At 36.7% G+C, this 25,063-nt stretch overlaps 2 protein-coding genes across 9 annotated transcripts in view; one reads left to right on the top strand and one right to left on the bottom strand.

Annotated features, from left to right (window-relative positions):
- Nucleotides 1-9,938, top strand: part of vcpip1 (valosin containing protein (p97)/p47 complex interacting protein 1) — an 11,819-nt gene extending 1,881 nt beyond the window's left edge. The window contains exons 1-3 of the mRNA XM_017495392.3: nucleotides 1-871; nucleotides 6,269-6,355; nucleotides 7,127-9,938. The exon at nucleotides 1-871 is cut by the window's left edge and continues 1,881 nt beyond it. Coding sequence (XP_017350881.1) covers nucleotides 1-871; nucleotides 6,269-6,355; nucleotides 7,127-7,791 — 1,623 coding nt within the window. The 3' untranslated portion in view covers nucleotides 7,792-9,938. The remainder of the gene's footprint in view (nucleotides 872-6,268; nucleotides 6,356-7,126) is intronic.
- Nucleotides 9,939-10,005: 67 nt separating this feature from the next.
- On the bottom strand, nucleotides 10,006-21,797 carry adhfe1 (alcohol dehydrogenase iron containing 1). Of its 8 annotated transcripts, none has more exons than XM_017495394.3 (14): nucleotides 21,622-21,795; nucleotides 18,168-18,220; nucleotides 18,010-18,053; nucleotides 17,770-17,823; nucleotides 15,339-15,493; nucleotides 14,872-15,068; nucleotides 13,389-13,466; nucleotides 13,035-13,140; nucleotides 12,745-12,897; nucleotides 11,644-11,742; nucleotides 11,346-11,424; nucleotides 11,027-11,123; nucleotides 10,759-10,916; nucleotides 10,006-10,652 (listed from the first exon to the last, which is right to left on the bottom strand). In XM_017495394.3, the coding sequence occupies exons 1-14, from the start codon at nucleotides 21,672-21,674 to the stop codon at nucleotides 10,569-10,571; spliced, it is 1,410 nt and encodes a 469-aa protein (XP_017350883.1). In that variant the 5' UTR covers nucleotides 21,675-21,795; the 3' UTR covers nucleotides 10,006-10,568. The 8 variants fall into 8 exon arrangements, with proteins under 8 accessions (XP_017350883.1, XP_053544614.1, XP_017350884.1 ...); XM_053688639.1 differs by lacking the exon at nucleotides 21,622-21,795 and adding an exon at nucleotides 19,294-19,540; XM_017495395.3 differs by lacking the exon at nucleotides 13,389-13,466.
- Nucleotides 21,798-25,063: the final 3,266 nt, after the last annotated feature.

Here is a 25,063-nt window from a genome sequence, read left to right as displayed (position 1 = left end):
GTCCGCGAGACCGTCTATTGGTTCCAGTATGAATTAGATCCAGCACTGAACAGCAATGTCTACAATGTGGCAATGCGCCTTGTCACCAAGCACTTCCCAGGAGAGTTTGGCAGTGAGATTCTAGTGCAGAAGGTGGTGAACACTGTTCTGCACCATACAGCAAAGAAGAACCCAGAGGAGTACCACCCAGTGACCATAGAGGCTGCTCATATGCAGGGCCAATGGCAAGGGGTTGGGCAAGTGGTGGAGTGGGATGCAAACGCTCCCCAAAAGATTATATTGACGGGTCAGAAGGGCCGCACGTTACATAAAGAGGAACTGGTGATGAGCCAAACAGAGAGGAGTCTGCAACATAAGATTAGTGAGCAGGCAGCTCTGTCCCAACGCAGACGCACGCAACGGCAGCAGATGCAAGACCAGAGTGCAGAGCCTCGCTCTGCCTCACCTGCCCCCTTCTCCTCAGCTCCACCCACACCCACCAAAGGTCTGACCCCTAGTGGGCAGAAGAAGATCCGGGTGACAACCAGCGATGGGCGGCAGGCGACACTGCAGCTGCAAGCCCATAATACCTATGCAGAGCTTCAGGAAGCCATCACCCAAGCCTTCAACCTACAGCCCCACCAACAATGTATCCGGCATGGCTTTCCTCCTCGGGAACTGCCCCCACCACCCCCCGAGCATCAGGACCTGCCTGTGGCCCTGCAGCACGGAGACCGCATCACTGTGGAAGTACTCCAGGAGAGTGTCCCAGACACGCAAATAAATACTCATTTCCCGATGGAACCTCGGCTCAGCAGAACCAGCAGCCGAGATATACAGGACAGTGTTGATCTGGAGATGTCATCGCTCTGTCTTCTTGCAACACTTATGGGTAGGACATAACCTTTTGAAAAACAGTAACAACCCATGTACATATATAACAGTTTGAAAGACAGAATAGGTGTAGTAGGTGCAAATATCAGCTTTGCCATGGAAAATCACAAAGCAGAGTAAATAATTATTTGTCCACTTAAGTCTATATTTAATTGTTTTTATTGAATTTCTAAGGAAATTGTGCCATTTTTGAGATTGTGTTATGTAGGGCCTGTATAATATTTTTTTCAAAGGCATTTTCAAGAAAAAAAAATTGCTATATTTGTTGGAAAGGTGTCATCTTCCAGAAAGTTAGTCCATGTGATGTGTTCGTAGTATGCCATTTTGTTGGAGGTGCATAACAGATTTCACATCCACCAATCTGAAACTGACTCTTGGTATCTTGGTCAGTAATGGTCTGAAACACTGGATTAGTATATGATCAGGTTTAACATGGTCTGATCCAGTCCACTGTTGGATTTAATACTTGTAAAGTAATACTTGTAAAACAACTAGTTGCTTGATATGCAACACAGGAAAAATGCAAATCGTGCACTTAAACAATGGGCCTCATTTATCAAGCTGGTGTTTTTTTAAATTAATGTGTAAGTAGACTCAGTAACGTAAACCTCAGTTGACTGCCTTCAACTTTATTACTGGCGAAAAGTAACTGCAATTTTAATCTGATTGTCAAGTTGAAATAGCTTACAGTGAGGGAATAAATACTGGATGTGTCAAAAAAAAAAAAAAAAATGTTAAGTAAATATCTTTCCCATGAGGCTATTAACATGAAATTTTCACCAGACATCAGTATTAACTCAAGAAATATAAAGAATTCAGTCCATAAATAAATTTGTGTGTAATAAAGTGGAATGACACAGGAATAAAAGTATTGAACACACTAACTGAAATTCATTTAATTACATTTACATTTGTTCATTTAGCAGACTCTTTTATCCAAAGCAACTGACAAATGAGAGAATACAAGCAAATACTTAGTGGAGAAGCCTTTGTTTGTATTGACAGTTTCATGACACTTCCTGTGTATGAAGAAATTAATCAGCTGCAGTATACAGGTGTGATTTTGGCCCATTCTTCTAAACATATTATCTTTAAATCTTGTTCAATTGGATTCAAGTCAGGTGATTGACTGGGCCATTCCAACACCCTGATTTTTTTTTTTTTCTCTGAAACCAATTGAGAGTTTCCTTTGCTGTATACTTTGGATCGTTGTCCTGCTGGAAGGTCCACCCACATCTCATCTTCATCATTCACTGCGTGAGCAGTGGAGTGCATTGCCTATTGTTTTCTCTGTGACAATGGCACCTGCCTGCAGGTGTTTCTGGAGCTCTTTCCGAGTGGTCCTTGGCTCTTGGGCTACACTTCTACCTATTCTTCTGAAAACCTGGACAGAAATCTTCCAAGGAGCTCCTGTGCGTGGTTGGATGATGACTGAGTGATGTTGCTTCCATTTGCGGATAATGGCCCCAATGGTGCTTACTGGAAGATTCAGAAGTTTTGAAATACGTCTGTATCCGATCCCATCAATATGTATCGCAACAATAAGGTTGCAAAGGTCTTGGGAGAGCTCTTTGTTTTACCCATCATGAGATGGTTCTTGTGTGACACTTTGGTAACGAAAAGCCTTTTTATAGACCATCAATTTACTAACCCAGCTGATATTAATTTTCACAGATAAGGGGGTAATAATTACTTATGGATTTCAGCTGGTTCCTTGCCTTGGATAACTGCTTTTTCTTAGCGTTTCTATACTTTTTCCTTGTGTCATTCCACTTTATTACCAACTTTATTTATGGACTTTAATGTTGTGAATTCTTTATATTTCCAGAGTTCTTGAGTTAATACTGATGTCTGGGGAAAATTTCATGTGAATATCCTCATTGGAAATATATTTCCCGAAAAAAATGGTGAACCATCCAATACTTATTTCCCCAATGTATTTATTTCAATTACACACACAAATTTAAATGAACTTTTGTGAAACAGTCATTTTGTATTAATGACATTATTCAAAGAAATATTAAATAATTTGATTAATAATATTTACAGAAAGCAAGCCAAAACAAATCCATAAATTAAGAAACTCAAACCATCCATGCCTTTAAGACAACAGAAATGTTACTGTACAAAAGGAGGACACGCTCCAATGTCTCAGCTAGTATACAAGTGGGTACTGAAGATTTGGTTTCAAAAGTTCTATGTTTAATAGCTGCTAGTATGTCATTGTACTGTTTTGTTGTTATTGTGTTTTTCATCAGGAATAATAATGACCCCACCATTCAAGCAATTCCCACCATTCAAGCAATTGCCACCCCCAAATTGCTGCTAATTCAAAATCGAAAGTAAAATGCTCACTGCCTTACGGGGATTCATAAGGAATTCATAGGACTAAGTGAATAATAAGTAACTGATTAGCTGTATACCTCTTAGTGTGCTGCATATAAACATTGACTGCTCACCAAATCAGGTTTTCTTATTACATATGCCTACCAGCTTTTCCAACCAGGCATCTGGTGCTGGAGAAGCCAAGAGTGCATCAGTGTGAGAGACTTGTACACGGCCTGGCCAAAAAAAAGTCATGCACTCTAAAATTTAATTGCACAATCTTTGGCTTTGATTACAACACGCATTCCTCTATATCTATTCATCTTATCTATCTATCTTATATATCTGTCTATCCATCTATCTCTATCTACTAAATTTCTCAGCTGATACCGATAACCGATTATTCAGAGTGATTATCGGCCGATACCTCTAGTTCTGCCTTTTTATGCCTTCTTTTAAATTAATAATAATAAATTCCACAATTCTGAAAAAATGCAAATAAAATCTTTATTCTCTCCATTTCACCAAATTGTTTCACAGTAACTGGTCTCATAAACAGAAAGCACATTACTCTAATTAACTAAATTCTGAAGATTAAAGTAAGATTTCTTAACTTATTGAATGTTATTAATTCATATTAACATTGAATTAATATCATATTAACAATTATTTAAAAGAAGGCATAAAAGGCAGAACTATCGGTATCGGTCATTGATATCGGCCGATATCACTCTGAATAATCGGTTATTGGTATCGGCTGAGAAATTTAGTATCGGTGCATCTCTAACACACACACATATATATATATATATATATATATATATATATATATATATATATAATTATAATTATAATTAATTGGACAAACAGTTGTGTTAAAGTTTTAGTATGGTATTAAGGTGGGGTTTTTTTCATCCAATTAATTGGAAAAATTATCTGCCAAATTATCGATTATGAAAATAATTGTTAGTTGCAGCCCTAGTGCCCAGGAAGGCAGGGTTCTACGATAACAATTCCTTTTATGAGCACTTGTGCTCCTAATTACAAAAAATTAGGAGCACAGTCAAAAATTTAGGAGTACGGTTGTAGTTATTTTTTGTTTGTTTGTTTTTGTTTTTTTAGAAATGGTAACATTAATGTGCCACAATATAACACACAAGTAGGCATGAGAGAAATTCTCAATTTCAGACAGAATTTAGGAACATTGTGTGAGCCACGACAAATTAATTTACCTTCTGATAAACTAAATGTAATATTTTCAGTTAATTTTACAGGCTGTATGCAAAAGACAATAACTGTTAACCCAAAAAACCTCAATGTTCAGTCTTTGAAGTCTGCTCCTCTTAAATCTATATAAAACTACACTATTAGACATTTTCTGCTGTCATGGTTCTGGGCTGGAGTCAGTTCTCGACCCGCTCTGTGTATATTGTGTATACATCTGAATAATCTCATATAGGATGTGATTGGGTGAGTTCATTTACTCATCAGATGCAAAGCACTTTAGTTTAATGGTGTTCATTACTGATGCTCCGATCAGGATTTTTACAGCCAAAACCGATCCAGATACCAATCTTTTTTTGTTTAAGCTTTAATCAGCGGTCTGTCATAAACAGTTAAATGTAAGCTCTCTACTCATGGTCACTTTTTATTGAATTAAAATAATAGCAATGAGAAATACTGTTAGTTAATTGATAAATAAAGAACCATAAAATATTTATTTTAAATATCTTGAACAATAAAGAATTAAAAGTAGACTAACAAACATGGTCCATAGTAGGAAAAAGAAGGCAAATGGACTTTTAAGGAAATAGCGAACTAAGCTTAATGTCAAATTGATATTAAATGCAACCCATAGTAATTAAACATTTTTATTTATGATTTTATTTATATTTTATGAATTTATTATATCTATTTTTGAATATTAAATAATTTATTTGTAACTAAGCATATTTTCTGTATTTATATTTTATTAGGTTTATTTTTGTTTTTGTTTATCAGTTGTTCCTTTTAGATGGGGACCCCCAGTACAGTGTTGCCATGTCTGCTGATAATATTGTGTTTTTTGGGGGGATTAAATCAAAACATGGAAACTGGAGTTGAATTTTCAAGTGATATCTGGTGACCGTGAGCTTAAATGAAATGAATGCGCTGTCTATTAGAGTTGGTGAAGAGAGTGAAGAGAGACTGGCAGCATGCTGTGTGTTTACAGACTGAAGAGTTGCCAGTAATTGTTGCATGCCTATATTTAACAAAAAGATATTTTTTTGATAGACTTGTGTTTGCAGTTGTTTGATATCCATGATAGCAGAGTATTTTTGTGAATTTATTTTTTTTTAAACAAAAGATCAGAAGGTTAAACAATAAAGACAAATTTTCATAGCCTTCTTTGCTCATATTTACCAAGGGTGCCAATATTTGTGGAGGGCACTGTATATATGTTCACCACCTCAGTGTGAGTGGTGATCCAAAAGAAAATTCCAAAATGTAATGGCATTGATTTCACCTTATGCATTCTTTGAATTATAGAACTGTTTTAATATAAAAGGTTCCTTGCCCTTCAAGGGTTCTATATAGAACCTATTTTTGAGAAAGGGTTCTTTTGGCCAAGTACAGAACCCCAGGATTCTGTATAGAATCCCAAGGAACCTTTTTTTAAAGAGTGTAGCATTATGTATTCTGCTTTTTTTTTTTTTTTTTTATAAATACAAACATCATTTAACACAAAATATATAAAGCACAAAAATGGCTCCAGGAGTGTACAATATATAGTTTGTTAGTCAGAAAGAAAAGTGAGCATTGTCTATAGGGCTTTTTTTTTTGTAAATGTAAATATCCACATATCATCCACACCAGAATTACAGTGTGAAGCCAATAGAAGACTGAAACACAGCAGATTTTAAGACTATCATAAACATAGGTAATATGCATATAAACATAAACATGGGTAACATAAACATAGAACATAGGGCATATGCAAGCAAACTGTCCAAATCCCACTTGCTGCTTTACTCTTTGTTCATGATCTTTCAAAAACATGCAGGTGTACTATTCTTTCCCTGTCTCTCAGGTGAGGATGTGTGGTCGTATGCTAAGAAGTTACCTCATCTCTTTCAGCAAGGAGGGGTCTTCTATAACATTGTAAAGAAAGATATGGGTAAGTCTACCAGTGTTTTTAAAAAAAAATATTTATTAATTTTTTTAATAAAAAAATCATTTTCTCTGCACTAATCATAGTTTGAGGTTGAATTTCATTGGATTGAGGTTAATTTTAGTGAGTGAAGCCTATCAGGATATTGTTTAAAAGTAATGTCAACCAGACTTGGCAGATAACTTATCAGGCATGGAACACCCTTACTCTATAGACATGAAGAAGCTTAACCAGTATGTAGAGGCACAGAACTCTACTGTCCTTCATTTCATCACTGTCCTTCATTTGAGAATACAACCAACCCCAGCTTGGATTTGCACCTGACACACAGATTCTTCATTCTAGCAATGTTAAACGGTATTTTTTTTTTTTACTGTGCGCTCTCTTGGTGTACAACTTTTTATTTTTGTGTTTGTGCAGACCTAGACTGATCTGCACTATTTCTATCTCATGTACAGCACGCATATTACATGGACAGGAAAGATATCCTGAAATAGGGTTTTGGTCACTTGGCAGTGAAAAGGAGGACAAAATGCCCAATTATTTTTAAATTGTTTTTGGTGTCCTTTGAAAATCACTATTATAATATTTTAGTTGGTTTGCAGAACAGGAAAAGATTGAATAGACTTTGAAACACTGATCATTAATAACTGGCATTCAGCACTGGTCACAAGTTAGAGCACCTGTGGGTGATGTACTGTGGTCTGGATAAAATGTTATTTTTTAAATGTGTGTGTGTGTGTGTTCTCATTCCTTCCGGTATGTATTCAACTTCAGGTCTGTTTGATGGGAAGCACTGCACTCTGCCCCACCTGACTGGTAAGACATTTGTGTTTAACGCAGCAGAGGAGCGTTTGGAGCTGTGTGTGGATGCTGCTGGCCACTTCCCGGTCGGCCCTAATGTGGAAGAAATTATCCAAGAAGCACTGTCCCAACTGTGTTCTGAGGCTCCCGCTCGCAACCCTGAGGGAAGCCCCATTCATGGCCTAAAACTCGGCAGTGGAGGGGTGGTGCGCAAGAAGGAGCAGACTGTTACTGCTTTCCAAGGCAAAGGTCACTCACTGGGCTCCACCTCACATGAGCACCAGCCAATCAGGGGGGAGCACAGCAATGGAGTGGACATGAGTGGTAGTGTACAGGGGGAGGGGCTAGCACGGTCAAGGGAAGAGCTGGTACGTGTGGCTCCAGGCATGCTCACTATGCGTGAAGGGTGTCGAGAAGTAGAATTAGAGCCCACAGCTATTGAGGCTCAGCGGCGCCGCCTACAGGAAATGGTGTCAAATATACAGGCCTCTATGGACAAACACTTACGGCAGCAGACAACACCTAGTACCATTACTAAGCAGGATGAGAAGGAGGATGGTCTAGATGAGCAAGACGAGATAAAGAGCCAGGGGGCAGAGTCTCCAAGCATCTCTGAGCCCATGGACCAGTCCTTATGATGTGCTCTTTCACAGACACACTTGCACACATTTACTCACACAGTGATCCTATTAACCCATAACTATATGTGTGGTTCTCAAATGCATTCCTCAGTAACCGTTATAAAGAGGTTGGAGTTGAGCAAAAGTGCAGGTAAAAATGTGCTTTTTCCCATATATTGCAGCACACGCACTTAACACTCATGCTTTACAAAAACACTTAAGTCAGGAGTACACAGTAAGGCTGAAAGGTTGTATGTACTGACTGTGTGTAGAACCAAGTGCATCTGATGTTCAATACACAAAGCCTTCTGTAGCAGTTTCTACTCATGAATCAGCTACAAAATGCATCTACCCAGTCTGTTATAGATAGTGGGGTGTTTTTGTTAGTTTGTTGTGAAAACAGACTCCTAATTGTCTTAATGTAGTCCAGCTGCATCATTCAAAGATAATGCAGTGCTGATCAGATTTTTCAACTGGCTATGTGTGTTTTGCACAGTGATACTATTGGTAGGATATGATCTATACATCTATGGACTGTGTTATTTTCTTCTTCAGATTAAGCCATGTGTGGATTAAATGAAAGTTGTCAGTATGAACTCTGCACTGGATAGCACCACTTACCTGTCTTTGTGACCAGGTTAGAACTGCCAGCTCTTGGTATTCAAAAGTCACAATGATAGAAAAATGTTAGGAATTATAAATGGAAGGCATTTCTGTTAATTTTGGCACACAATGCTATGCTTATCATGCTGCTGTGAGATTAAGTTTGATTTAAAATGTTAATGTGTCCCAGAGAATCTAATCCTCTGAAAACACTAAAGATTGAAGAAGTGCTTTAGGATTGACTTGAGACTGGTAATGTTTGTACAGTATATTGCATCATTACTAAAGCTTTTAAATTTCCATTTGGAGTACAGACGAGTGGCAACAGAGACTTACTAAGATACAGGTGTTTTGCTTTGGCTACTGATTCTTGTAGTTAAGCTGATTGTAAGTAATTTCTGAATGGCCTGTTTCTGGTGTGATTTCTGTCCTTCACGGGGGTGCTGGTGCGTTCTTGTATGATTAGTTAAACCTAATCATTAAAAAAAATAATAAAATTGAGGTGTATTTCATTTCTCCATGTTGAAAAAAAGGTGTGCACTCTATGGATCTACCTTGTCTGGCAGGGAGATAGGAAAACAAGCTGGCTGGGATGACCTGGACAGAGCTCTATTCCTTTGATTAAGATGGGTCTAGTGGAGAGGAAGGTTGTATTTACATTTGCTAGTGGTGGCCTTGTACATGTGCCATTGTCCATGCACATCCACACAGCCTTAATGGTCACTAAGGTTTACCTACAACCCTCAGTATACATTCTTAATGACACTTTTCTTCTTCCACCACAATCAGATTTTTTTTAAATTATCTTGTATAATTTCCTTCTAAATGTTTTGATTACATATCAGCTAAAGGTAGCTCAGACAACTCTCCCAATCATTTATCTGTAAATTTATTCCCCAGTTCTCTGTAAAATGCAATTTTGCAAAGCTTTTTTTTTTTTAATATACATGCAAGGCTGTTTCATTCCTTTTTAACCCTTCTTCCAAGTGAGTGTCATTCATGTAATTAAAACTTCAGTGCAGTGGGATGAGCATATTGCAGAATGGAGTCTAGCCTTGAATGTGGATTCAGGTATAGGCATTTCCAGTTTGATGAGCAAGTCGCCTGAGATTATTTTTTCTTTTGAAGAACTAGAAGTAGAAATTTCTCATGAGCTAAGTAGCTCATTATTTATTGCTATTGTTTGATAGGTTTTGACTCCATACAGAGTTGTCATAATAGGAAGAATAATTCATTATATTTCTCTGTTGGATCTTGCGAGACAGAGAAGAATGTTTATAAGCACTATTCCTGAAGATTAGTAATAATATGGCCAAAGTTAAAATTCTAAAGAGATTGGTTATTTTCAATCTGCACAAGTGATCTTATTGATGAGGTGATGGCCTGTAATATATAGAATATATATTGTACTTTATCCTGTACATAGTTTTTGTTCTTTTGATTTGTTTCTTCTGTTTGCAAACAAAGTGGTCTGAAGATCCCACACAGCTATAGAATTTGAAGTTTGCATGTGCAATAAATTTTTGGGCTAACAACAAAATAAAGTTACTGCCTCATTGCAACATACTGATGTTATTGGCCTCGCACCGTAACCATGATGACAAACAACAACAATCTTTTCTATCCATATTGATTATAGTAAAGTTTATTCAGCGCTTTTTTTTTTTTTTTTTAAATGTCGTGTGAATTGAAACATGCACATGATAGTTGTTTTATTGGGATTTTGAGCAGTTTCAAGTATTTATTATTTTAAATCTGGTGTTTCCTTCAATAACAGTGTAGAACACTGTACGAATACCTTTATACACTACTCATTATTCCAGATTATTGCAACCAGTAAAACAAGAAGTAATTACTATACTTCAGCTTTAGATGACTAGAGCTTTTGATGTGAATATCAGTGTAGGTAGATTTTCCAGCACATTTCTATTGTCTATATACACATTGGGGGTTAAATGCTTCTAGATGATATTTTGTGGTGGCCAACTTGTGAATTATAATTGTTGCACAAGACTACAAAATGCAGATGAAATTCTGTCTGCTTTGTATTCATAAAAATACCATATTACTGACTACATAATTTATTTTACAAGATAAATCTTGATTTTGTTCCAACTTCATACTCAAAACAAGGGTCATGTTGGGTTTGTTCTTGGATTAAAACATAACAGATGTCTAATCATCGTGCCTATTTAGTATAGTGTCATGGATGCTTCAAACAAACGAGTGAGATCCTCTTCAGTGTGAGATCTTGGTGAGAGTTTTGTCACCCGCTCCTGCAAAGCACAAACACACCTTGATACATAAACATACACAAACAGTCAAAATGCCATGTCATTGTTACAGTACTACTTGGAAGGACCACGGCAGACAAGCGCAAACCTGAGGAATAGTTCCCTTCACCAATTCAGGAATGTCCTCTTTACTGTAGCCAATTTCAGACAAGCCATCTTCCACCTCCAAGTCATACAGAAAGTTCCTCAGTATGTCTGCCAACACACATCCAGCATCTTCTGTCTTCACATTCCTTACATCAGCACCTTACACACACACACACACACACACACACACACACAGAGAGTCAGGTCTACACAGTACAATAAAAAAATATATATATTTAAAAAAAAAAAAAAGTGTCGTTGTACATTACCCAGTATCTCTGCTGCCTCTAGGTGGCGCTCTGGGCACATGCAGGCAGTGAAGGCAAACACAGCAGGAGATGTGAGAACCACAGAAAGGCCATGAGGCTTCAAGCATGTCACCCACATGCAAAAACATTTGTAAATAAAGAAAGAAAGAAAGAAGCATTGCAAACATAGTAGCTAACAGCTTTTAATTTAAGTATGTCAATGTTAGACATAAATAATTTAACAAGTTGTACTACGTTTAAACTTTTACTCAAATTAAGGATTTCTGTAGGCCATATGCTGGACGTTTGATTGTTGCTTATTGCTCAGGACTGTGCTCACCACTAACGGATGATCGACTCTGTATCCTTTAGCCTTATGGGTTTTGATGTTCCCAGAGATAGGATATGACATTCCATGACTGAAATTAAATAACAGAGGATGTGTTCAAGAAGAAGAAATTAAGCATTAAGTGATTTCCCTTTAGTTTTTTGTTTGTTTGTTTACTGTTCTTTCTGGCAATATTTCAAATTAAAGGGAACTTTTGGAGAATGGTAAAAAAAAATTTACCTTTTAATGTAAAAAAAGGTTTAAATTAAATTTATAGCTGTAAACTATGTATGTAAATGAGAAGAGTTACCATAAATGAACTCCTGCATTACCAAAGCCAATTCCAGCAAACACACTTGCCAGGTGCATGCTGGAGCGTGCCTCTACATCATCTGGATTATGCACCGCTCTGACACACACACAGAAGTATGACAGTTATGATCATACATTTTATTTACCTGAAGAGAGCTCAGACAATGATGCATAATGTTGGTCAGATTTATTGGTAATACAGAAATGTATAGCTATTTTAGCCTAACCTCCTTTTATTACATTAGACCACACCACCATAAAGTAGAGAAACAGTATTAGCATTCAGAAAATTAGCATTCTGTTTAAATAATGAATATAAATGATGAGACAAGTCGTGTTTAACCATACAATTAATGGGTGCCTGGGGAAAAATGCTCAAAACCGGAAACCCATGATCTGTTGTCTGACTGCAAACGGTAGTAGATGCTCTTTACAGAGTATAGAATACCATAAACTATCACACGTTAAAGAGGCATAACGTAACATTTTCAACATTTCATGAATGGAGGAAAAAACATTTATTAGTAATTAAACAGCAGAGTGCTCTATGGCATCTTAATAACATGACAAGCTGCATTTAATTATTTAAGAACTGGATAACAGATTGATAAAGTGATAATAGGAACTAACTTTTCATTGTCATTCCAAAACATTAAAACATAACTATAAATGGATAAAATGTATTTATTTAAATATTGAATTGTTAGCATTGCCAAACTGCTGTGGTACAAGTGGGATAAAACACTTGGGCTGTTAATGGAAAATAATCAACTCTTGGGTGCCCTTCCCTTTTTCATTACACCACGCCGTCGTTTATTATTTTTCCACAGCATGCCCTTATATTACAATAGTTACCAGATTAACAGCATTAGCTTCCAGAAACTTGTACCAAATTTACCCTCAAACAACTGTCATTGTTGGATGCGATTCATCTACATAACAGTCTTGAAATGTTAAGGCACTTGTCCTCTGGAAATTGTCCATGCCACACTATGCCTCTTTATGTGTGCAGTAAACTAAAGTCAGTTAGTCAGACAGAAAGGTACACTAGACTTTTATTTTTATTTCTTATTTAGGATTGTAACTCATTTTTAAGTACCTTTTTAAGTACTTCGCTACTATACAGAGGGCATGTCTTGCCCAGACATCGCTGATTGGGTTGCTGCCCTGATAAGCAGGACGGGTGATGGGGTTGGTAGGACATGGACTTCTCATGTTATATGGCAAAGCAGTGTAGGATTCCAAAGCATGGCTATTGGAGGTGACAAACATTGAAAGAGAGAGAGAGAGAGAGAGACTAGATGAGTAAGGATTGAAATGAGAATAAACAAAGAATTCCAGTACCTTAGTAACCACATACAGATGCACACAGTGTGCATAGAGCCTTACCAGAGTACATCAAAGCCACTGTTGGCAGCCACTCTGGCTGGCATGTGCAGTGTGTGTAATGGATCCACCATTGCCAAAGTAGGCCTCAGTGACCGACTTGCTATGCCTGTTAACAAAATGCATGAAAGAAAGAGTCACATTTAAAGGAAACTAAATTCTAATCAAATAGTGGCATGTCTATTATTAAATACTTCTACTACTAAATAGTGGCACTTAAATCTTTCCAAGTTTAAGTGAAATTAAAAATAAAACTAGTGTAACTGGTTTCTAAAAACAGAACCTATAAAGTAAGTGTTAGAATGATGCTTCAATTGAAAATAAAATGTATTTTATTTTAAATTAATTTTCTCACACCTGTTTTGGCCTTCAGGTCTTCAAAATCAAATATTGCTACACCCGTGGTTTCACTCCCTGTACCTGCTGTAGTGGGAACTAAACACACAGAATAGGCCTATAGCTCTTTTTACAATATACACCGTCTCACAGCAGCTTTCACTAATATATATATATATATATATATATAAATAAAAGTCACTGTATACAAGTCACTGTATACAATATATTTTTTGATACAGCAAAAATAACCATTGCCTTAATATGTTGATTATATTTCTATTTACAATTGATTAAAACATTCAGCATTATAAAATTATAAGGACTGAAGCATTTTTTAAATAATTAAACTAAACTGTTATGGGTCTAATGGGAGGAGGTGTCTGAAGTACAGGGCCTTTATTTCCCATTCTGTACCTAGGGAGTTGTACTGTCAAAGTCAGGTAGCTGTCTGCATCCCTAAACATGATTTCGAATCCTGTGTTCTTCACTACCAATTAGAGTCCCATATCTATGAACTTCCAAGTTGCTGCCGTGATTTCTTTAGCCTAGATTAAATCTGCTGCATCAGATAGACTTTGCTGTGCATGTTAGTTCATGTTTTCATCTAAATTCCACTGACACAGCCACAGTGTCATAACGTACCAGTGTTCCGAAACACCAGGCCTTAAAGATTTGGGGGACTCTTCCAGTTCCTTCTTGCCTCTGACTTTTGCTGTTTTTCCTTGAGCTAATATGCTAGTACACTAGCCACCTCGCATACCATGTGCTTAGAAGCGTCTTTAAACACCTACCCTCCCCACCCCAACACCCGCAGCCTATCCTGATATGAGAGAAAGAGGAAGCTACTTTGTCAGTGGTGGGAGTGTGGGCTTGATTAAGTTTAAATGTTTAATACACCTCATCTAATATAAGTGTTGTTTTATGACAAACTACTTTATTATGTAGTCTGTTGAATACATTGATACCCAGATGCAACAAAAGTGTCATCTCAAAACAATGCAATATCGTTATATCCCTAATCCATATGTGTGAGGATGTATGATTAACTTTAAAATCTAAAGTCTTTTAAACACAGAGTTAATGAATACATGGGTCACATAAAAGGTCATAGAAAATCTTCACTGCCAGACAAACATTTTGAGGCTGTACATGTGCATATTGAGGCTGCATTCATCCCCTGATTAGATCCAGGCTTGTTTGCTCTGTGTAACAAAGATGTTTACCTTGAATTTATTTGACATGAACTTTTATAATCTGAATTCCCAGCTCAATTGAGGTTTATAATTTCAGTTTCCACAATCTGGAAGTGACTACAAGGTGGCCCAATATTCTATTTTAACACATGACATTTAAAGAGTGGCAGTAGATCAATATATTGTATAAATATATTCCAGATCATCCATATTCCAAAATTCATGTGTTATACATGTTTCTATGTCATACATTAAGCATAAATCTGATATAACCAGTATATTCCTTAACCGAGTGTTCACACAAGTACCTGCAATAAGAGGCTTCAGTGATCGGTTAATTGGCTTTCCTTTCCCAACTGGTGCATTGACAAAATCCAGAAAGTCAGCCTCCGGGTGACATGCATAAAGATTGGCAGCTTTACAGGTGTCAATCACAGAGCCACCGCCCACAGCTACATATGCATCAAAATTTCTTTTCTTCACAAAATCAATTGCTGCTTTAAAACTAAAAATGGGGGAAAATATAATATTGTCCTTCAAACTATGGAAAATATAGACTCCCAATACAGCGCTCTCTCTCTCACACCATAAACAGATGTACAGCACTGTTATTATACTGCAGCTTAGCTGCAGTTTAAACTGGGTTTAGCTGAGTCAAATGTGTATCATAGGAAATCAAAACATTCATAACTCAGTGTTTGCTGAAACAGACACTATGTCTCTACTACACACACACACACAAATATACATACACCATACAATGTGCATACTTCACCTATAATCTGTAGGTTCCACCCTCACACTGTCATAGCATTCATACTTCACACCATGTCTGGCTAGTGAGTCCAGCACTGCTGTCACTGGAGGCAACTTGGACAAGTTCCTGTCAGTCATCAAACACACATTTCGTGCACCCAAATTCTGCAAGTCCTAACAAAACATTTAGAAACTTCTCATTATATTTAAATTCACATTCAATTAAAACTGTAATTAATTACAACTTTACCACCAAATCACTGTTGTAAGTACATTTTAATATTCTTCCTGATAAACAGTGGTGCCAAAATTGTTAGCAAGAAAATCAGAATTTTACCACAAAACCCCCAGTGAATCTTGGTGTACAAGACAGCCAACTTTCTTAAATAATTAATGGAGCCTCTATTTTTTTCAACCAACCATCTCTATTTTTTCTGTAGTGGATTACTTTTTTTTGAGTAACTTGCCCAACACTGGTTGGCAACTCTGCAAACACAAAGACTGAGACCTATAAAGCCATTGAGGGTTAAATTCTGGTGTTAAGTGCCTAAAAATTCTTAGAAATATGGAAAACGACTCAGATAGTTAGGCCTAAAAGTTGTTATTATACATACGGAATGAAGATGCTATACATAAACCATGGTGCTTGAAAGTATGCGAAGCCTTTAGAATTTTCTACATTTCTGCATAAATGACATAAAACAATCATCTGATTTTCACAACTCTTTTTCCAAGGTCCTCAGAAATCTCCTTTGTTCATGCCAGTATACACTTCAACAGATATGTGTTGTGAAGATCAGACTTTGATAGAACCCTGTTCTTTAAATAAAACGGTGCTCAAGCACAACTGATGGTCATCCCATTGATTGCAAACATCGGATTCTAATTTCACCTTCAAATTAACTGCTAATCCTAGAGGTTCATATACTTTTGCCACTCATAGATATATTAGACATTGGATCATTTTCCTCAATAAATAAATGATCAAGTATAATATTTTTGTCTCATTTGTTTAATTGGGTTCTCTTTAGGACTTGTGTGAAAATCTGATGTCATATTTTGCAGATATGTAGAAAATAATAAAAGGTTCATAAAGTTTCAAGCACCATCATACAGTTGTGCCCAAAAGTTTGCATACCCCTTGCAGAATCTGCTAAATCTTAATACTGGTAACAAAATAAGAGGGATCATAAAAACCCCCTGCTGTCCTGAATTTCACATAACAGATGTTTACATATAGTCCACAAGACAATATAATACCCGAGTTTATATCAATTACCCCGTTCATAAGTTTACATACCCTTGATTCTTAATACTGTTTGTTGTTACCTGGATGATCCACAACTGTTTTTTGTTTTGTGATAGTTTCATTAACAACTTGAAACATGTTTAAGAAATAAAACAGTTTTAAAAATTCAAAACATGAAAGATGGCGACATCATAAGGACGAGAGGTGAACTACATTAAGCAACGATTTAGGGATTTCCTGAATCGATATAGTTTCGTTAAATTGAAGAGTGATTAAAATCGAAGAATCAATATTTTTTTACCCAGCCTTACTATCTAGATGACATTATTATCTACAACAATGATTGGCAGCAGCACATGAGGGCCGTTCTGAGATTGCTAAGGAGGGTGGGACTCACTACTAACCAAAAGAAGTGTGCGACTGGATGGGTGGAAGTATGGTATGTGGCCTTCCACTTAGGCCATGGGCAGGTGCGTCCCCAGATTGATAAGACAGCAGCGATTGCAACCTGCCTAAGACCCAAGACCGAAATAGAGGTGAGACAGTTTTTGGGGCTGGCTGGATATTACCGTTGGTTTGTTGACTGATCTCACTAAAAAGGGAGTGTGAGATCTGGTCCAGTAGACAGAGTACAGTATGGTAGAGGAGTGTCTGGCCATCAAATGGGTGGTTTGTGAATGGAAGGAGGAGCTGGAGAAGGCAAATGGTAAGGAATGCACACCTGCGGGAATTGTACTGGCAAGAATAAAAAAATAAAAAAATAGAGAGAGATGAGCGCCTTGAGAGACAAAGAGAGCCAACCAGCACAGAGCCATGTGGGTGCGTTCATAAAATAAAACCTCTGAAAAGCAAAAGTGAAAGTTGAAAAACAAAGTGCCTTTTGAGTTGTTTCAAGCCTGCCTCCAACTTCCCCACTATCTGCCAGAAAAGTGGGACAGAGTCACAAATTTATAAGTGATGTATTGAGTATAAACATGGAGATGTTGTATAAAATAAAAAAGGACTTCTAGGACAGTTTTTTGAATGTGTTAAAATACTACAAACTAGTTGTAATGTTACTCTAGCGGTCAGTTACAGTACTTTCTCATTCAGCAAATTTAGCCTTCATGTATGTCTTTGTCTCCATTCTCTCGGTGCCAATAATTGGATGCCAATAGTTGACCACATGATTCTCTTATTTTTAATGTCACAAAACTATTACCATGCCAATCTCTCTGGTCACACCCTTCCCATATCTGACATTAGAGCAAGCCATCTGAAAACACAGGTAAAAAAATAAATAAATCAAAATCTCCACAAGCCATTTAGAAAGCACAGCATAATTAAAGAGCTATAAAGTGAGCATTTTACAGACCTATGCTATCACACTACAATGAATTTTTTGAATGGACTAAACACCAAGATATGGTTATACATTATAAGTAGTAGGACTAATACCAACCTCAAAAGCATAGTCAGTATTTCTCCCACTGACATGACCTGTACCTGGCCACAAAGAAAGTGGTCATTTCAGCTCATACTATGAGTTTAAATGCCAAAATGTCTTCTGAACATTACTAATTGTATTTACTTGTATTGTCTATCACAAGTGAAATGTACCTGACTGATAGATGTGGAGAGAATGCATGGAAGAGTGAGCAGGACATCTGCACCTGTTAAAAAAGATCACATGGGACTTAAACAGAAACCATGGGCAGGCAAAGGAGTCTGACCTCGAAATAAAGTTATCCATGACTCATGTGTATCTATCCTGAAATATAAATGCACAAACATGACAAATATATTTCTCAATTCATAAATACACATTTGTTTCATATACAGGTGTGTTTGAAAGTTTCTGAACCCTTTAGAACTGTCTATATTTCATGCATAAATGACCTAAATCATCATCAGATTTTCACACAAGTCCTAAAAGTAGATAAGAGAGCCCAATTAAACAAATGAGACAAAAAGATATTATACTTGGTCATTTATTTATTGAGGAAAATGATCCAAAATTACTAGAGCTGCAACAACTAATCGATAAAAATCGATAATGAAAATTGTTGTCAACGAATCTCATTATCGATTAGTTGGTCTGCGCGCGGTACATTTACTCATTACATTACTTCTGTTACGAAAACACGCTTTGGAGAGTAAATAAGTTGTGTCCCAAATGATGCACTGTACACTAACACTATGCACTGCGTACTCTACCATCAAGAGCAGTGTTTCCGTGGACCCCTAATGGTCAGTGATGTAATTGCAGGGGGTCCGTAGGAAAGTTTTAAAAATGTTTAAATAATATATTTTACATATTTTTTGTTAAATGTATCAAAAATATATCCAACGAGATGTTTAACCAAATTGATTAAGTTTAATTCACATGCATTCACAAATATCACGTTAGCCGAGTTGACGATCGTTCATTGATTAATTTATTTTAAATTTATTTACAAGTGAAATGATAATTTGCAAAAACCTAAGTGGTAGACAAGTTACATTTTCAGTCTTATAATTGGACAATAGTTGTGTAAAGTTTTAATCTTAAGTTAATATTGGTAACACTTAAATGGGGGAAAAAAATGGTACTGAAAGTGTTCCCCACCCCATCCAATCAATCGACTAATTGAAAAATAAATAAAATAAACAGCCAACTGTTTGATTATGAAAATAATCATTAGTTACAGCCCTAAATATTACATATCTATGAGTGGCAAAGTATGTGAATCTTTGTTTTCAGTACCTGGTGCGGCCCCCTCGTGCAGCAATAACTACAACTAAGCATTTCCAGCTTTCTGGCTTGCCCACGTGATTGTTAGCAGAGTGTAGATGGGCAGCAATGATCTTTTTGGAGAGCAGTGGCTTTCTCCTTGCAACCCTGCCATGCACACCATTGTCGTTCAGTACTCTCCTGATGGAGGACTCATGAACATTAGCCAACGTGAAAGAGGACTTTAGTTGCTTAGAGGTTACTCTGGGTTCCTTTGTGCCTATAGAAAATATTTATGAAGTGTAATCAATATGTGTAACTAACATTTGGATATGTTAAAGTACAATCAATATGTATAAGCAACATTTACTGTGAATTATTTGTCGTGCAACATCAGAAAAGGAAACCTGGACTACAATTCGCCGCAGCCACTGCACCACACCATCATGTCACATGATCACCTGCACCTGAACTGCAGTCATGATAAGGAGGGTATTTATAGCCACAGTTTGCACTACACTGGCTGTCTTACTTTTGGCGTTATTGTGTTGTCACATTTCTCTGCCTAGGTTCCATAGTTTGTGTATTAAGTCTTTTGTTAGTACTTTTGTTTTATTTCCATTAAATATGCACTTACGTCCTACTTGCATTCTGTGTTGTGATATTATTTAAGCATAATCTAATAATCAATATTAGTTAACAAGCATAATCTATATGTATAGTCAATATTTAGAAGCATAATCTAAATCCATAGAACACTTTTTGATAAAGTTATATTCTGTGTGTATTGAGTTAGATAAATTGTCTTACTGTACAATAATTGTTTTTCCTGTATCAGCCTGACACTTTCTGCTGTGCAGAAAGGTGGTGTTTGCATAATTTAGAGTTTCTGCAGGCTGTCTCACTTTATTGTTTCAATAAAGTTTAATTACTCTTTGATATCTCCAAACCCTTTCTCTCTGAAGTCTTTTTTTAGGCTGGAAAGATTGTTTGCCATGACTCTGGACTATTACACAGCTAGCTCTTAGAGTGATCTTTGTTGGTTGGCCACTCCTGGGGAGGGTAATAATGGTCTTGAACTTCCTCCATTTGTACACAATCTGTCTGACTGTGGATTGGTCTAGTCCAAACACTTTAGAGATGGTTTTATAAACTTTTCGAGCCTGATGACCATCAACAACTCTTTTTCTGAATTTCTCAGGAATCACCATTATTCGGGTCATGGTACACTTCCACAAACATGGGTTGTGAAGATCAGACGCTGATAAATCCCTGTTTGTTTGTTTTTAAAGAAAACAGGGCGTTCACTCACACCTGATTGTCATTCTATTAATTGAAAACACCTGCCTCTAATATCACCTTCAAATTAACTTGCTAATCCTAGAGGTTCACATACATTTGCCACTCACAGATATTGGATCATTTTAATTAATAAATAAGTGACCAAGTATAATATTTGTCTCATTTGTTTAATTCAGTTCTCTTTGTCTGCTTTCAGGACTTGTGTGAAAATCAAAATTATGTATATGCAAATATAGGCCTATAGAAAATTCATGCACCACTAAACTTTCAAGCACCACTCTAAATAATAAAGAAAATCCACATTTATTTTAAAATACACTTTAAGCATAAATGTTCTTAAGATATTTGCTGTTGAATTTGCATTTATAAATGACTGGATATGCATGGACATTTGAAGATGATAAATGTGCTTCCATGTATCCTATCTTTAGGAAGTTAGGCATTCGATTTCAGCCAATAAGTTTTTTAAATACGTAAAGGACATGAAGCTTTACTTCTGTGCAACTGGACATGTTTAAGGCTATGATTTACGGGTCCTTTAATGCCAGAAATATGTTAACCGTCATCGTTTACTTTTATGAAAGTAAAAAACAGCTGCTCTGTTGTTTTTTTCTTCCTTCGTTTCATTCTCCTACTTATTTGGATATGTTGACCTTTAGTCTGTCTTCTTGTTCACCCTGTAGTCTGTTTTACTGACCAAATAATGGCAAGTAGCAAAGAATGCTTCTGACTTAAGCAACAATAAATGCTCCAGACAAATTGGTAACTGCTGAGCACAATACATGGTGTTCAGTAACATAAGTGATAATTTGCAACTAACTAACTAAATAAATAAATAAACAAATAAAATAAATCACTATAAATAGGCTAACTGAAAGGGTAGACGGCATTACCTGAACTGTAACTTGACCTCATAAGATATTTACAAACAACAGTTGAGAAACCGTACAGCTTTAAAATTATGCAGCATGCTATTACAGTAACATATTATAATTATTATGTCACTTTAATGTTATGTATTCGTTTAATAGTTTGCCATGCGGACGTTGTTTGACTTACGCTTGAACGGTAAGCTGCCTCAGTAAATGCGTCACCCTGTCGCGACCCGCCATGACTGCGTCCTAAACGTGCTATTTTCCCAATCCGCGTTCCCTGCCCGATTTGCGCACACTTCGTTCATGCTTTACGACTGTACCCGATCTGTACCTCGCATGTGCGTCATTTTACGGCAGGGGTCTTCAATTTTATCCACAAAGGACCTGCATTCTTTCATTCCAACCGAACAGGAGCCACACCTGATTGTTTAATCAGTAGTCTAGGTCTCCAAACAACAATTAAGTGTGCTCCTTTTGACTAGAATGGAAGCCTGCAGCTACACCGGCCCCGGAGAAGACTGTTTTATGGCACTGCAGCGCATGCGACATTTTAGGAACAGTATCAATTAGTACAGCAAATTTACTGATTAAAAAAAAATATATGAATAAAAAACGGTTTATGGACATTGGATGGTTAATTGGTCATGTTGATTCGTTGTAATTACATAAACGATTGGAGACCATCCACTATGAATGCAAAATTGGAAATTATTAACGTAACATTTAAATGGTAAATGGCGCACTTATATAGCGTTTTTATCCAAAGCACTTTACACTGTGTCTCATTCACCCATTCACACACACATTCACACACCAATAGTAGCTGAGCTGCCATGCAAGGCACTAACTTGACATCAGGAGCAACTTAGGGTTCAGTGTCTTGCCCAAGGACACTTCTGCATGTGGAGTCATGTGGGGCTTTATAAAAGAACGCTCTTCCCCCTGCTGTAGCCTTCACTATTCGAGGTACCGACAAAAAGCCTGCCCTTTTGATCTAAGCAGGCATGGCGGATCATAGAGAACCAAATTGTGTAACTGTAATTGTGCTGATCTAATGTTGAGGAGTTCTACTTCAACTTGGGAACATCCCAACAGGGCCCTCGGAGAGGCATTATCTAAGGCGTGTATATATAATATAGCTCGAATCACCAGTATCTCTTTACCCACTCCTGATCTGGAGTCAAATGTATTGCGTTTTACTGCCTTGTAAGGGTTTATGTAAGTGTGCAGTCATGTACACTATAAGCCAAAGGTATAGAAGCAGGCAAATTATTTTTAATGGTACCAAAATAATTTAACAGTTAAGGCATATTTCCAACAGAACAGAACATTAGTCATTTAGTGTAAACAAAGATATTTCTTCTCTGAAATATTTCAGAGAAGTTATTTTTCCATATTAAATGCATTATATGGGAAGGGCTGGTACAGTCTTCTGATAAGTTACAAACTCATACTTTATAATAATTGTAATAATTCATCTACATGGTTTTCATATGGACTGTGTCCATCATTGCAAATATTTATATTTAATTTCAAATATTCCCGTCTGTCTTGCCTCTGTGCACAATATCATACCCTCTTTATCTGCATGTGAGTGTTTATTTTAAATTGAGGCACAATGCCTAAGGAATTGGTCATCAATTTTTTCTTAAGGTTAAAATGATCAGGAATGTGTTTCAGAGATACCAGTTGAACTAAAACTGGTCATCTAAACTGTGTTTAATTACAATATACCTCAGGGCATGTTTTGTATAAATTTAATCCATATTTCTTGGTGAACGATGTGGTTAGATCATAAATATCATATAGGTTTAGGAAACAACATTTACAATATATGTTGCAATATGTTCTCTTTCTCCACACACACACACACACACACACACACACACACACACACACACACACACACACACACACACACACACACACACACACACACACACACACACACACAGGTTTGCATGAGAGACATTCTTCCTTTGTTCCCACCAATTCATTCTCAGGAACTTAATTAACATATAGTTCCTAATCAGCTGGGGTCTACCCTGCCATGAAACACATTGTTTCATTTCCCATTTAGTATCTTGGTCACATACATTTCAAAGAGCCTCAGGGGTATAAGAGGATATGCTTGGTATAACTCAAGGAAGGCGTGTAACATCAGTGGGTTGGTAACATCAAGGAAAGGGCTAATAACATCAGAGGCTGCCTTTCTGCCATTAACGCTATTATCATCATGCATCCTATGTCAGATGTTGGTCAACATTCTTTGTTTGATTTCTTTCTATTCTGTGTATGTCTACTTTTGTGATTTTGCTTAATAAATTCTTTTGTTATTGCTACCTTTAAATATTCAGTGGTTCTTATTTAAGAAAATATGTTGCATTAAAAGTGCCTGACTATTTATATGGTTATTAGAAGTAGTTTTCTAAAGTTGTTTTAGGTTAGACACATTGAAATCAACCTCTGAAAGTTAATGTAAATGGCTAATACTTGCATGTTTAAATGAAACCTCTGACAAATAAACATGAAAGGCTTAGGCTTGTACTTTGATATAAACCTCTGAGCTAACAAAAATAATTGTTTATTATAGGCTATATAAAAGTCTCTGACGTAGGCACATCATTTTAATGAAAGTTTAGCATGTAACTGTTTTAGACTAAATATAATCAGAACACTAAGGTATTAAACTTCCATCACTAACTAGAAGATTATCCTTCGGAGTCAGATAATTAATTAAATGGAGTCAAATATATAAGGCACCTGAGGTCGTAGTTACGACTTCCCAACTCGTAAATACGAACTTCTAAGGAGGACTTGAACGCACCATATGTATTTATATGTCTGTGGTTATGGTGGGTTCAAGTACTCCTCTGAAGTTCTTATTTACGAGTTGGGAAGTCATAACTACGATATCATGTACGATCAAGTCACTTTGGTTGGAGGAAGATGGTGGTGTAATGGAGAGCGGGGCACAACCTAATGCCGAGCACATTCTAACAGACTTTATTTAGTAGTTTTACACTAAAAACACTATACCAACTGTGAAGTTTGGAGGTGAAAGGATCATGGTGTGGGGCTGTTTTTCATCACATGGTACCAGCAGACTTCATATAATTGAAGAAACGATGAATGGAGCCCTTTACTAGGAGATTCTTGTGAAGAATCTGCTGCCATCCACCAGGATGATGAAGATGAGACGTGGGTGAACCTTCCAGCAGGACAACGATCCAAAGCATACAGCAAAGGAAACTCTCAATTGGTTTCAGAGAAAAAAAATCAAGGTGTTAGAATGGCTCAGTCAATCACCTGACTTGAGTCCAGTTGAACAAGATTTAAAGACAATATGTTTAGGAGAGTGGGCCAAAATCACACCTGAATACTGCGGCCCATTAATTTCTTCATACAGGAATCGTCTTGAAGCTGTCATTACAAACACAGGCTTCTCCACTAAGTATTAAATAAATTTCAATTAGCATGTTAAGTACTTTTTTCCTGTGTCATTCTGCTTTATTACACTTTAATGTGTGGATTTCTTGCATTAATACTGATGTATGATGAAAATTTCATGTAAATAGCTTCATTGGAAATATATTTACTGAAAGAAATGTTGATGCGCCCAATAC

Source organism: Ictalurus punctatus, chromosome 20 (genome assembly GCF_001660625.3).
Source record: "Ictalurus punctatus breed USDA103 chromosome 20, Coco_2.0, whole genome shotgun sequence".
Classification (NCBI taxonomy): domain Eukaryota; kingdom Metazoa; phylum Chordata; class Actinopteri; order Siluriformes; family Ictaluridae; genus Ictalurus; species Ictalurus punctatus.
Note: the sequence above shows the minus strand (reverse complement) of the source record. Positions and strands in the feature narration are given on the sequence as shown.

Bases quoted from the DNA above. Each gene is read 5' to 3' on its own strand.
- adhfe1 (XM_017495394.3), bottom strand. From the start codon at position 21,674: ATGGCGGGTCGCGACAGGGTGACGCATTTACTGAGGCAGCTTACCGTT. The intron at 15,494-17,769 runs GTAATAGTTTTG...ATGTTTTGTTAG, and splicing joins TGACCAGAGAGATTGGCATG to GACTTGCAGAATTTGGGTGC. The intron at 12,898-13,034 runs GTAAGGCTCTAT...CACCTCCAATAG, and splicing joins AGTGGCTTTGATGTACTCTG to CCATGCTTTGGAATCCTACA.